This window comes from Giraffa tippelskirchi, chromosome 11 (assembly GCF_054371585.1).
Source record: "Giraffa tippelskirchi isolate mGirTip1 chromosome 11, T2T-mGirTip1v1.2.pri, whole genome shotgun sequence".
Classification (NCBI taxonomy): Eukaryota; Metazoa; Chordata; class Mammalia; order Artiodactyla; family Giraffidae; genus Giraffa; species Giraffa tippelskirchi.
The window spans coordinates 16,919,522-16,931,968 of record NC_137285.1 but is presented as its reverse complement, the minus strand read 5'-3'; the positions used below and the strand labels follow the sequence as shown (position 1 = coordinate 16,931,968).

The 12,447-nt window shown below is 44.1% G+C and overlaps 1 protein-coding gene across 1 annotated transcript in view; it reads right to left on the bottom strand.

Moving 5' to 3' along the window:
- LOC145525192 (uncharacterized) overlaps positions 1-12,060 on the bottom strand; it is an 83,947-nt gene extending 71,887 nt beyond the window's left edge. Inside the window, exons 1-4 of the mRNA XM_081538032.1 lie at positions 12,051-12,060; positions 11,426-11,816; positions 10,550-11,337; positions 6,920-7,118 (exon numbers count right to left, since the gene is read on the bottom strand). Coding sequence (XP_081394158.1) covers positions 10,584-11,337; positions 11,426-11,816; positions 12,051-12,060 — 1,155 coding nt within the window. The 3' untranslated portion in view covers positions 6,920-7,118; positions 10,550-10,583. The remainder of the gene's footprint in view (positions 1-6,919; positions 7,119-10,549; positions 11,338-11,425; positions 11,817-12,050) is intronic.
- Between the last annotated feature and the right edge of the window lie 387 nt (positions 12,061-12,447).

Genomic DNA, 12,447 nt, shown 5'->3' with positions numbered 1-12,447 from the left:
CCAGATTCATCTAGTGCCAAAACCTGAATCCATTTCACTATGCCACGTTGCCTCCTAGAAGAAGTGATGATGAATGAAACACGCCCTGACTTCAGCATGGCTTAAAGTTTTTGTTTTCATTACTCACTAACTCCTTTCAGACACTGACTGTACCACTTAGGTGGAAGAAAGGCTTACCTGAGAGATTCCTCCAGCAGCTTTGTGTCATTCTAACAGGGTATCCCAGATACTCTATTTTGCTTAATGTCTTTACAATGAAGGAATTAAGATACTTTTAACACTGACTATTGATACTCAAGTAGGCAAGAACACTATCACCAATCCTGTTTCATATTAGAATAATAATTCTCATCTTGGCCATACATTATAATCACCTGCCTTTTAAAAAAAGATGCTGATGTGCAGATCACAGAGCAGTTAAATGAGAATCTCTGGGGGTGGGACCCAGGAATCAGTATTCAGTGCAAGAACTACCCAGGTGATTCTTATGCACACCAGAGATGAGAACTACAGCTGTAGAATACAGGAACAACATTTGCTAAGGGGCTTTGATAAATTTGAGGGTGGGGAAGACGAGTTTCCAATTCAAAAAAGATGAAATCAAACGAAATGGATAGATACAAGCAACATTTTGAAGTCAGCAAGAAGTATGGAAAAGAGATGTTTCCAAAAATCCAATTAGTCTCTATTCCAAGTCAGTTTGAATAAAGAAGATACTGCTATTAGTTTAACCTGGTTCAGAAAAGTTAGAATTTTCACCTGTATGGCTACAAAAGTGAAAGTGAAAATTGCTCAGTCGGGTCCGACTCTGCAACTCCATGGACTATACAGTCCATGGAATTCTCCAGGCCAGAATACTGGTGTGGGTAGCCTTTCCCTTCTCCAGGGGATCTTCCCAACCCAGGGATCGAACCCAAGTCTCCTGCTATTTAAAGTCACCCTAATTCCTAGTAGTAACAGCTGTCACTAATTGAGCACCTAGTATGGGCCAAATGCTTTGGTTTCCAAACAACTTTATGAAGTATGTCTCTTTTATAGAAGATGATTAAAAGATGGCTTATATTTATTTATAAACACATCATCTGGACCAGTAGCTTCCAACCATGATCCTTGTGGGCCATGAATTGCTATAAGAGTACACACACTAAGTACAGCCTATAGACAACTGCATCAAGTCATTAAATGCTGTTGTGATTACAGAATATAAATCCTTCTAAGAATATTACTAATTCCTTGTCATTTCTGTTCTTTTTTATCATCCTGCAGATACTAAAATGACATCTATTATCATGTGAGAATACACCATTTTTTTTTAACATTAAAAAGTGTCTTTTTTGTTGAAACTGGAACTCTCAGACATTGCACATGGAAATGCAAAATGATGCATGGTCCTTTGAAAAGCAGTTTGGCAGTTTCTTAAAAAGTTACACATGTCCACACAAAGACATGCACATGAATCAAGTTCATGTTCATAGCAGCACAATTTATAATAGTCGAAAACTAGATGATCCAAATGTCCATCAACTGGTGAAATGATAAACAAAATGCACTACATCCACACAACAGGATACATTCAGCAATAAAAAAGGAACTGTTGATATACGCTACAATGTAAGTGAACCTCACAAACATTATGCTAAAGAAGTCAGACACACACAAAAACTATCTGTTGTCCAATTCTACTTATACAAAATATCTAAGAAAGACATCAATACAGATCAAAAGCAGATCAGTGTTTGTCTGGGGCTGAGGGTGGGGATTAAAAACTGACTGCAAAAGGTCACCAGGGAATCTTTGCAGGGAGGGCAGAAGTATAGAAATTTTCTAAAAGTGGTTCACAGTGATGGTGGCACAATTCTACAAATTTGCTAAAAATAACTGAATTGTACTACTTGATAACTATTCTGAGGCACCTCTTGGAGACCTATGGCTCCTCAGACTATAGTTTGAGAACTACTGATCTAAACTAATGGCTTTCCAATTTATGTCTGGTGAGGTTTTTTCCCAACTCATATACTTTTACATGTGTAATCTTATAAGAAGTCTCAATAAACAGATATAGATAAAGGTTATCTTTTATTAATATTAAATATTTTATAAGTTTAACTATATAAGATTTATAAACTCATTAAAAATAACTCAGTTCAGTTGCTCAGTCGTGTCCGACTCTTTGCGACCCCATGAACCGCAGCACGCCAGGCCTCCCTGTCCATCACCAACTCCCAGAGTTTACCCAAACTCATGTTCATTGAGTCGGTGATGCCATCCAACCATCTCATCCTCTGTCGTCCCCTTCTCCTCCCGCCCTCAATCTTAGGCCTTCTAAAAATAATTTGAAATTAGAGGACAAAGATGACAGTGGTAACTTTACTCAGTATTGATGTATTTGTGGATTTAGCTTAGCTCTGATTTTAAAATACTGAACACAAATTTTTAAATTCACCCAGTGAAGAAGATAAAAATGCCACCAGATTTTACACAGCTCAGGTTACAACAGCATCATACTATTTAGTTAACAGAGAGGGCACAAAGGCAAGGTAAACCGGCAGCACAACCTGAGGCACCAATGGTCTTTCACCCACTTAAACTGGCATTCATCTCAAGAGAACATAGGGTGTTTTTTGGTAATGGCTCTTCAAAGTGTAACAAATATTTAAAAACACAATCAAATTTGAAGAACCTCTGAAAAACATTTTACCAACATTTTCTGGTCTGGTCCAGCTAGACTAGAAATTATTTTTCAATTCTAAAAATACATGATAGTATTGTTTCATTGTCCTGGACACCAATGAAGAGCAATGGAGAAGGTGCTATCAGAGTCAAAACAAATATTACCAGCTTTTCTGCTGATTATGTTTACTCACTGATTTCAGGTACTTTATTTTTCAAGGAAACAATATTCAGGGACGAGAACTATGGGTCAGGCAGCATAGTAACAAAAGAACGTGTGATTTGCAGTCAATTTTTTTTCTATGCCAGTAAACTCCAACCTATCACCTGCAATCCATGTGGCAGGTACAAAAATTAGAGACCTCACTCCACACCAGGCAGGGGCAACTCATTTCATTCTGTTTTCATTACTCCAATGCAATATACTAAGCTGCCTACAGGGACCAATGGAATTCAGATTTCAATGTTAAAAAAAAAAAAGCCCACTGCCATTGTATTAAGTCAAATCTAGCACCATTTAGAAGATCTACTCCCACAGTGACTCATCTGAATCTTGGACCTTGCAACCTCCCAAATTTAGACCTAATATGTTAGAACCTCAAGCTCTCCTCTTTTGAAAAAGATTATCAGAACATGATACTAACAGAACCAACCTGAGGACTCCTGAATCAGGCATGGCTCTCTCTGGGTAAATAATTAAAGAAAGAAAGTGAAGTCGCTCAGCCGTGTCCGACTCTTTGCAACCTCAAGGACTGTAGCCTACCAGGCTCCTCCATCCTTGCGATTTTCCAGGCAAGAGTACTGGAGTGGGTTGCCATTTCCTTCTCCAGGGGATCTTCCCGACCCAGGGATTGAACCTGGGTCTCCAGCATTGCAGGCAGACGCTTTACCATCTGAGCCACCATGGAAGCCCCTAAATAATTAAGAGCAGGTTCAAATAACGTATTTAACCTACTAAGGAGCAACAGTACCAATCTGGAAAAAGCTGGAAATGCTGTCTTCACAGAAGGGCGCTCCTATATGCAAAAGCTACTTTTCTTTTCTAGCTGAAGTGAGCCTCTCAACAAATTCTTGTTTGTATTCCCAGCACACCCCTGACATAACAAACTGCTGAAAGTGGACTCCAAACCTCTAGATTCACTTTACTCAGTGACTTGGAAGTTAAAAGAGTATCCAAAACAATAACATTCAGCAAAAGCAACTAAAAAATAAGCCAATAAGATGGAAATAAATGTGAGGTTCTTGTTTCTGACTGACCACCCATTCTTGAAAATATACCAAAACCTCTCTTGAAACCAGTGGTTAACCTGTAACCTGTGCAAAGCCTTGGGCAATGTCACTAAACTTCTCATGCTCAGTTTCCTCATGTGTCAAACAAAGAATAAATACCAGTACGTCCATTCCAGAGTGGTAAAGAGATGAGAGTGCTCTTGCTATGTCACGCTAGTATTTGTTTTCTTACTCCATCTCTCTAGGCCACCTATATTTCACCAGATCGGAAAGCAGAGTTGAGTCAGCTTCTGCTCAACAGAAACTTAGCTCCCAAGAAATACTTTCCTCCTAAATTGTTCTGGTTGGTTGTATTCCTTTCATAAGTCTCCATAAGAAACACTTATTCAGAATACGTATTAAATGAGGGATAACTGGGCTTCCCCAGTGGCTCAGTGGTAAGAATCTTCCTATAGTAGATACAGGAGAGTAGGGTTTGATTCCTTGGTCAAGAAGATCCCCTGGAGGAGGGCATGGCTAGCCACTCCAGTATTCTTGCTTGAAGAATCCCATGGACAGAGGAGCCTGTCTGAGCCTTTAAAAAGTTTTTTAAAAAGACAAAGAGACTGTTGTAATAATAAAAATAAAGTATTAAATAAATGTTTTTGAGCAAATAAGTCAATCTAGCCAGGCCTCTCTGGTTAATCTTTCATGAATGCTGAACAAAGACTCAAAAATCTATAAAGTCTTACAAGGATAAAGATATCCTTCCCAACTGCTGAAAAAAAGTTTTAGAATTGAGTCAGAAAGGCTACTGAGCTAGCCCTGTAATGACTTCTTGAAGAACTGTCCAGCTTCTCCTTTCCAGCCAATCAAATGGTGATTTGTTTCCCCAGACAAGAAAGAAACCAGTAGGCGAGATCTTTAGCTCCACCTACCAACTGAATTCTCACCTTCACATACATTCAGTACCTCCTGCAGCTAGCTATTTTTCAAGTTTTTCCCATCTCTCTCCTGTCTCTCCACTGCCCCTCATCTCCCCCCGGCCCCCTGGTTCTACTCTCTCCTTCTATACCTCTCCTTCTTCCTCTTCTTTTCTCTAGTGGGAGCATTTACTTCGCACTTCCTGGTAAGGAACAATGGTTCTGACCTGTCTCAGGGTTCCTATAGGAAGCAACTATGACACAACGTAGTGAAATAACTTCACATGCTGCTCTAGCTAAGCCTTTCCCAGAGACCTAAGCACCAAACACTAACCATGCAGACAAGAGCAGTGCTCTTCTGAGATCATTTGTGCTTAGGGATGAGATCAGAGTAGAAGTTCTTTTTCCCTCTGGTAACTGAACTCATTTTCAACACATAAGAAGGGCTGAGGTACAATAATAAATCCAGCTCTTAATTTTCAAAAGTAAGTAGATTTAGAGACCAGGGCATAAATAATGTTTCTGCATTTGTAAAAGGTATGTTCTGTTTTTAAACTAGATTTCCACCTACTCAACCCTCAAATTCCTTCTCTGCAATGATTTTACAGTCTTGACTTTGGTTAATTAATACTTCCATGACACCACCTTAAAAAGCTACAAAAAAGAACTTTTACTTAATGTGACAATAAAGAGAACAAATTTTAAATATAGATATACATACCTCCTTTCATGTTTAAATAATATGAAGAAATGTATTGATATAGTCACAAATGTAACATCAATGAAAACCATTTGCTCTAGAAATTTTCCCCCAAGATTTTCCTTTTAAAGATGGCACCGTTTAACATTTGCGCTAAAAGCATTAACAGAATTTTATCAGTGAAATATTTTCTCTAGGTAAAAGAATCATGTACTTTTAGAGATGCACAGATGACACCACTCTAATGGCAGAAAGTCAAAAGGAACTAAAGAACCTTTTGATGAGAGTGAAAGGGGAGAGTGAAACAGCTGGCTTAAACTCAACATTCAAAAAGCTAAGATCTATGGCTGATCCATGTTGAGGTTTGACAGAAAACAACAAAATTCTGTAAAGCAATTATCCTTCAATTAAAAAATAAATAAATTTTTTAAAAAATAAAAAAAAAACTAAGATCACGGCATCTGGTCCCATTACTTTATGGCAAATAGATGGGGAAAAAGTGGAAACAGTGATTTTATTAAGCTCTTAGGCTCCAAAATCACTGCGAACAGCGACTGCAGCCATGAAATTAAAAGACACTTGCTTCTTGCAAGAAAAGCCATGACAAACTTAGACAGCATGTTAAATAGCAGAGACATAACTTTGCCAGCCAAGGTCTGTATAGTCAAAGCTATGGTTTTTCCAGTAGTCATGTATGGATGTGAGAATTGAACCATAAAGAAGGCTGAGCACTGAAGGACTGATGCTTTTGAATTGTAGTGCTAGAGAAGACTCTTGAGAGTCCCTTGGACTGCAGGGAGATCAAACCAGTCAATCCTAAAGGAAATCAACCTTGAATATTCACTGGAAAGATTGATGGTGAAACTGAAACTCCAATACTTTGGCTACCTGATGTGAAGGGCCGACTCACTGGAAAAGATCCTGATGCTGGGAAAGATTGAGGGCAGGAGGAGAAGGGGCTAACAGAGGATGAGATGGTTGGATGGCATCACTGACTCAATGGACGTGAGTTTGAGCAGGCTCCAGGAGATAGCAAAGGACAGGGAAGCCTGGCATGCTGTAGTTCAAGGGGTTGCAAAGAGTCCAACATGACTTAGCAACTGAAGAACAAGCGCAACAACAAGCCCTATAAGAAACACCAGAAATCATTAAGCAAACTTTCATTTTTAAGGTGAGAAAACTCCCAAGTTAAGTGATTGCCAAAATCTCACAGCTGGCTAATGACAGGCAAGGGTCTTTGCTCCCGACACCTGGAAGCTGGAATTCTTATAGGTGAAAAACACTTCATTTGTTGATATCAGTACCAAAGGCAACAAAAATCTGAACTACTCTTACCATATACATGATTGACATTACACAAAAGCTCTGTTACAACTTTTATAATTTTATTCTACAAATTCTTTAACTTGTGACTCACCCTGCTGAGTTGATCCAATAACCTTTGGTTCTGTTCTGATAATCCCTGGACAGTCCATGTTTCTTCTCAATCTGCTTCCTTGCTTGCTGACTCTCCAACTCAAACTGAAGCTGTTTCACATCACTCTCCAGCTCAGACACACGCCCTCCCCTTCTGGGTTCTCAAATCATCTTCCTTCACGTTTCTCTTGTTCTAATTGCTGGGTGAAAAGGATTTAATTTCATTTCAGTTGCTCAGTCATGTCCAACTCTTTGCAACCCCATGGACTGCAGCACGCCAGGCCTCCCTGTCCATCACCAACTCCCCGAGTTTACTCAAACTCATGTCCATTGAATCGGTAATGCCATCCAACCATCTCATCCTCTGTTGTCCCCTTCTCTTCCTGCCTTCAATCTTTCCCATCATCATGGTCTAAAAATTCCAAAGCCTTTTTTTCTCTTTTCTTTTCAACCTTGTCAGTCAAAACAAAACACTCTGCCATATAGGAAAAGTTGCCCATTTCACAACTGCAAAAATATTCCCTTCTTCCAGAGAAGGGAAGGTTGGTTTCACAACAAAACGCCAGAACCTTTCTCATTATAGAATTTGAAAATCATTTTCTTTTGTTGAAGACATGCACAAAGGTTCCAAATGGAACCCAGAATGTGTGTAACTGAACACAGGATTACCCTGAAATCTATCACCAATCAAACTGACTGATAGGATGTTTCTTTCAGGTTAGCTGTCTCTTTAATCAAATGCCTCACTGAAGGAATTTCAAATCACAAGCACACAGCCCTGCAGTAATACTTCTATATAATCATATTCAAATCTCTTTAATTTTTGAATCTTTTTAAAGACACCCTTCTATTTCTTGTTGCCTGCTTCAAGTGAAAATTAAAAAGTTCAATTCACGGAGTTGTTTTTTGGCAGTTCCAGTACTCTTACCGGGGAAACCCCATGGACGGAGGAGCCTGGTAGGCTGCAGCCCATGGGGTCGCGAAGAGTCAGACACGACTGAGCGACTTCACTTTCACTTTTCACTTTCATGCACTGGAGAAGGAAATGGCAACCCACTCCAATATGCTTGCCTGGAGAATCCCAGAGACGAAGGAGCCTGGTGGGCTGCCGTCTATGGGGTCGCACAGAGTCGGACACGACTGAAGTGACTTAGCAGCAGCAGCAGCAGTTTACCTATAGGTTTCACAAACCACTTTTCAGAGTGGTATCTCAGGAGTTCATCGACTGGCTTAGCTAGTTAACTACAACTAGGCAGTTAACTGAACTACAGGGCACTCACTGGTTTCCTTTTTTCCCCTCTCTGATTTGATATAGCATTGGACTACAAACACACTTATTACAGAAAAGTTTATGAATTTGTATTCTGACTGTTCAACAAGCAGCAGTAATATGGGACCAGACTAGGGTCAATTTCAGACCTTATTCAGGACTGTATTATTCTCTTGTAAGTAAGAATAAAAAGCTGCAACCAAATTGGGTAACAATAGTAAACGTACAGGCAGAAAAGGACAAGTTATATGGTTCTCATAGGTTGCATTTGACCATCCAACTGCATGTGTGAGACCGAGAACAGAAACTGAAAAGTACTGTTTAAATACATATAAATATACTGCAGTCCAAATTAAATCCTTAACCAATGGTCACACGATGAGCTCAGGCTCACCTTATTTCTGCAATGGAACTATATTTCCTAATTCTTGAGTATTTGAAGGTTATATAAAGCTCCCTTAAGGCAGTTGTTTCCTTCCAAGTGGGAAGTTAAAACATGGCTACCTGGAGGCCTTAACCCAGCTGAAAAGCTTTAGGATAACACCCTAATTAGTGATTCACTACTTCTCTGAAAACCTGGAGCATATTTTAAATGCTTCCCTGCTTTTTAATTACTCTGTGTGCAAACATCACTTCAGTGCTGTATAAAGTAGCCATGGTGGTGGGGATGGTTTAGTCACTAAGTCATGTCCAACCCTTGTGACTTCACAGACTGTAGCCTTCCAGGCTCCTGTCTATGAGATTGCCCAGGCAAGAATACTGGAGTGGGTTGCCATTTCCTTCTACAAGGGATCTTCCCAATCCAGGGGCTAAACCTGCATCTCTGGAATTGGCAGGAGGATTCTTTACTGCTGAGCCACCAGGGAAGCCCCATTGTAAAGTATCCATGAAAGTGAAAGTGTTAGTCATTCAGTCGTTGACCCTATTGCAACCCCATGAACTATAGCCCACCAGGCTCCTCTGTCCGTGGGATTTCCCAGGCAAGAATACTGGAGTGGGTTGCTTAGCCATAGGTATGCTCTATTTTAGATGCTGTGAACAGTACATATCTAGAAGGGCCCACAGTGTTTGAAACCCTGCATGGACCCATTTGTTGAGAGCAGTGTGGGAAAGTCAAGTGGGTTCAATGAATGCCCTTCTCTGATGATCCCAAATGGTCCATTCCACCCCCTTTCCAGACAGTTTTCTGTGAGGTAGTGTAACAGAGCAGGATGGGCACATCCCTTAGCAGGCAGCCACTGCTGGGCCTCATTACTCCACATCTTGTTACTAGGCAACAGGTCTTGCTCAGCCATTGGTCCGGTTCCTCAGTGGGCCCTGCCCATACGCCACAAACTGTCAATGAGCAACCAGTAGTTGTCCTGTTCAGCTATTGGTCAGTGCCACAGTGGACCCTGCCCACAAGTAACAGTCAATGAGGGACCATTAGGTAAGTGATTCAGCTAAGGGTTAGTGGTGTGGAGATCATCAGGTAGAGGGTGAAGTAAGAGGCAGATTCAGGCCTTCTCCTGGAGGCCCTCAAGCTCACCAGCCTCGGGCCAGCAGGTGAGCTGGAGGGCCCAGGGGACAGACTGGGGACTATGTCCTGCTCCAGAGCCCTGACTAAGGCCCTCCACTAGTCGTGCCCCAGGCCTTGAGGTAGTGGTGAACCTCTCCCCCATCCCTGTCTCTGCGACCTACTAGCAGTGGCCAACTGTGTGGGTCACAGTCTGTCAGACCTGGTCTCCCCTACTTGGGTGGCCTGAGGAGACTGAGGGCCAGTTGGGTTGCGTGCCTGGTTCCCTCAGGGATGACAGCTGGGCAGGGTGTGGGAACCAGGCCCTGAGGGAGCTGCCACCTGAGATCTGCCTCCTCTTAGCCAGGACTGGGACCTTGGAGGGTGAAAGTTGTGCCTTGGGACCTTGTTCTTTCTTGTCAGGACAGAGAATAACATTCATAGAATAATTCATAGAATAAATTCAGAGAATTTACAGGAACATTGCTACCTGACCATGACCTAACCTGAAGAACAAAGGATCTGACACCAAGAAGTTTGCAGCAACTAACCACACCCCACCCTCACCTTTTGCTTTTGAAGGGGCTTGCTGAAAGCTTTCAGTAACCTTGGGGTTTTTAGGGTATGAGCCACTCTCTCCTTGTATGAACCTATAATAAACCCTTGTCTGTTTCAAACTCTATAATGTTTTAGTGTTGATTGGCCTCACTGTGCCTGGGGCACGTTCACGTGCGATTTGGTAACAGTAGGATGAGGAGGGAAGGGGGCGGAGGGATGGATGAGTGGCTCCCAAAGCTACCCAGACGGTAGGTGCCTCCCCAGGCGTCCCCACTCGGTCTCACTCGTTGCCCGAGAGACGTCCTCACCTCCAGCTTTTCTGTCAGTTCCTTGTGCATCTGCTCATCCTGCCGACTCTTGTCTTGGTTCCTCTCCAGCAATGCCTTGCCCCCTCGGGTAGCTAACACCAGATCCTTCTGCCGGATTCTGGGCGGGCGCGGTGGCTGCAGTCCGACCCTCCCTGGGCTTGTCCTGGGGATGCTCCCCGGGTTCGGAAGGCCGTTCCCCGGTCGCCAGTAGCTCCAGTTTCTCCTCTAGCGCCAGTTCCAGCTCCGCGGGGCCCCCGGGAAAGGAGTTGAGGGCGGCGACAGCACTACGGACTGCGACCTCAGCCGCGGCGTGCAGCCAAGCGCAGCAGGCCCTCTTCAGCTTGGCGGGTGTTGAAGCGCGGCCGCCAGGCCCAGGCAGGAGACGGGAGGACTTCGCCCGCGCGGAGCCCTCAGCAGTGCGGCTGGCTGGCCCGCGCCAGGCGGCAGGGTGGAGGGGCGCCGCCGCGCCGGCCGGCCGCGCCCCTCCGCCGATCCCGGGCTCAGGAGGTCGGCGCTTGCTGGGGAGGAAGGGCTGACAAAGGATGAGGAAGGGGAGACTGAGGGGACAAGAAGCAGGAGGAAGGTTGCGAGGGGGAACCGCTGGGTTTTCAGTCGCCCAGTTGCTGCTAGGTGGGGCTGACGCGGTCGCCCGGGCAACGCCTCGCGGGGCGCTCTTCTGTCGCTGCGACGCTCGATGGAGTCGAGCTCCTTGTCCCTTGGCTCGGAGGCAGCAGTAGCGACGGCGGTTCCAGGTCGCGCGCAGCACAGCCCCGCAAGCTCCTCCCTCCCTGCCTCAGCTCCTCCAGTTCTCGAGGCCGGCCGCACCCCCTCTCCCCGCCCCTTGCCGGCGCCTAACGCGCGCGGGCACCTGTTCACCGCGTCCGCGAGCGATTCGCCGGTTCATGGATCTCCTCAGCGGCGTCCAGGCGACACTGGCGGCCTGAACCCCTGAGCGCGCCACCTGTGGAGACCGCTGTTGCCTTCCTAACGGTCTTGGCGCTTCTCGGGTGCGGCCTCGCCCCTGGCCTCACACCCACCTCTCGGTATGGCCCCGCCCCTAGCACGCTCACTTCGGGGTGTGGCCTCGCGAGCACCTCGGAGCACGGCCCCGCCCCCAGCCTCGTTCTCCCATCCGGGCGCCTCTGAGAGCCTGGCCTCCCTCCTGCTTCGGGCTTAGGAGATTCTGTATGTTCAATGGGTCTCAGTCTTAGGTGGTCTCCAAGAGAACTGAGGACATTTCTACAGCCACGATTTGGGGTCTGATTCCCTGTGAGAGTTAAGCAGTCAGGAGAGGGAGCGCTAGAGAGCAATAGAAGAGATGACTTCAGTATCCCAGCATCTTGATGATGACGCAGGAATATAAGGGATCAGATGCTTTGGAGACCAACAACCCCGAAAGAAAGGGGTTCTATTTAGAAATAATGGAAAAAACCCGCTCACAGGTGGGAAATACGAGGCAAACATTCTGCCCAATAATAACTTCTGTTTATTAGACACTTACTATGTGCCATATCTTGTTTTAAGTGCTAAATACGCATTATCTTTACAAAAATCCTATAAAGTCAGTACTATCACTCTTCCCATTTTACAGAGAAGGAAACTGAGGGCTTGAGAGATAGGATCAGATCCAGGCAGACTGACTCCGGGGTTCGCATATATTGTTATTCTTTACTTTCCTCACATATAAATCTTGAGGAAGATAAATGGTAATTGTGAGCAAGATGGCCTGGGTGGATATTCAAAGTGATATCAGGAAAGCTTCCTGCAATCACCAAACCGAGGACTGAAGAGTCTACTAGATGATTCCAGTCAGTTCTGGCTTTGACCTCACTGGTGATGCTCTGTCTCCTATCTTCAGAAACAGTCTCATCTGAAGCTAGAATTGGTTCCTTTCCTCT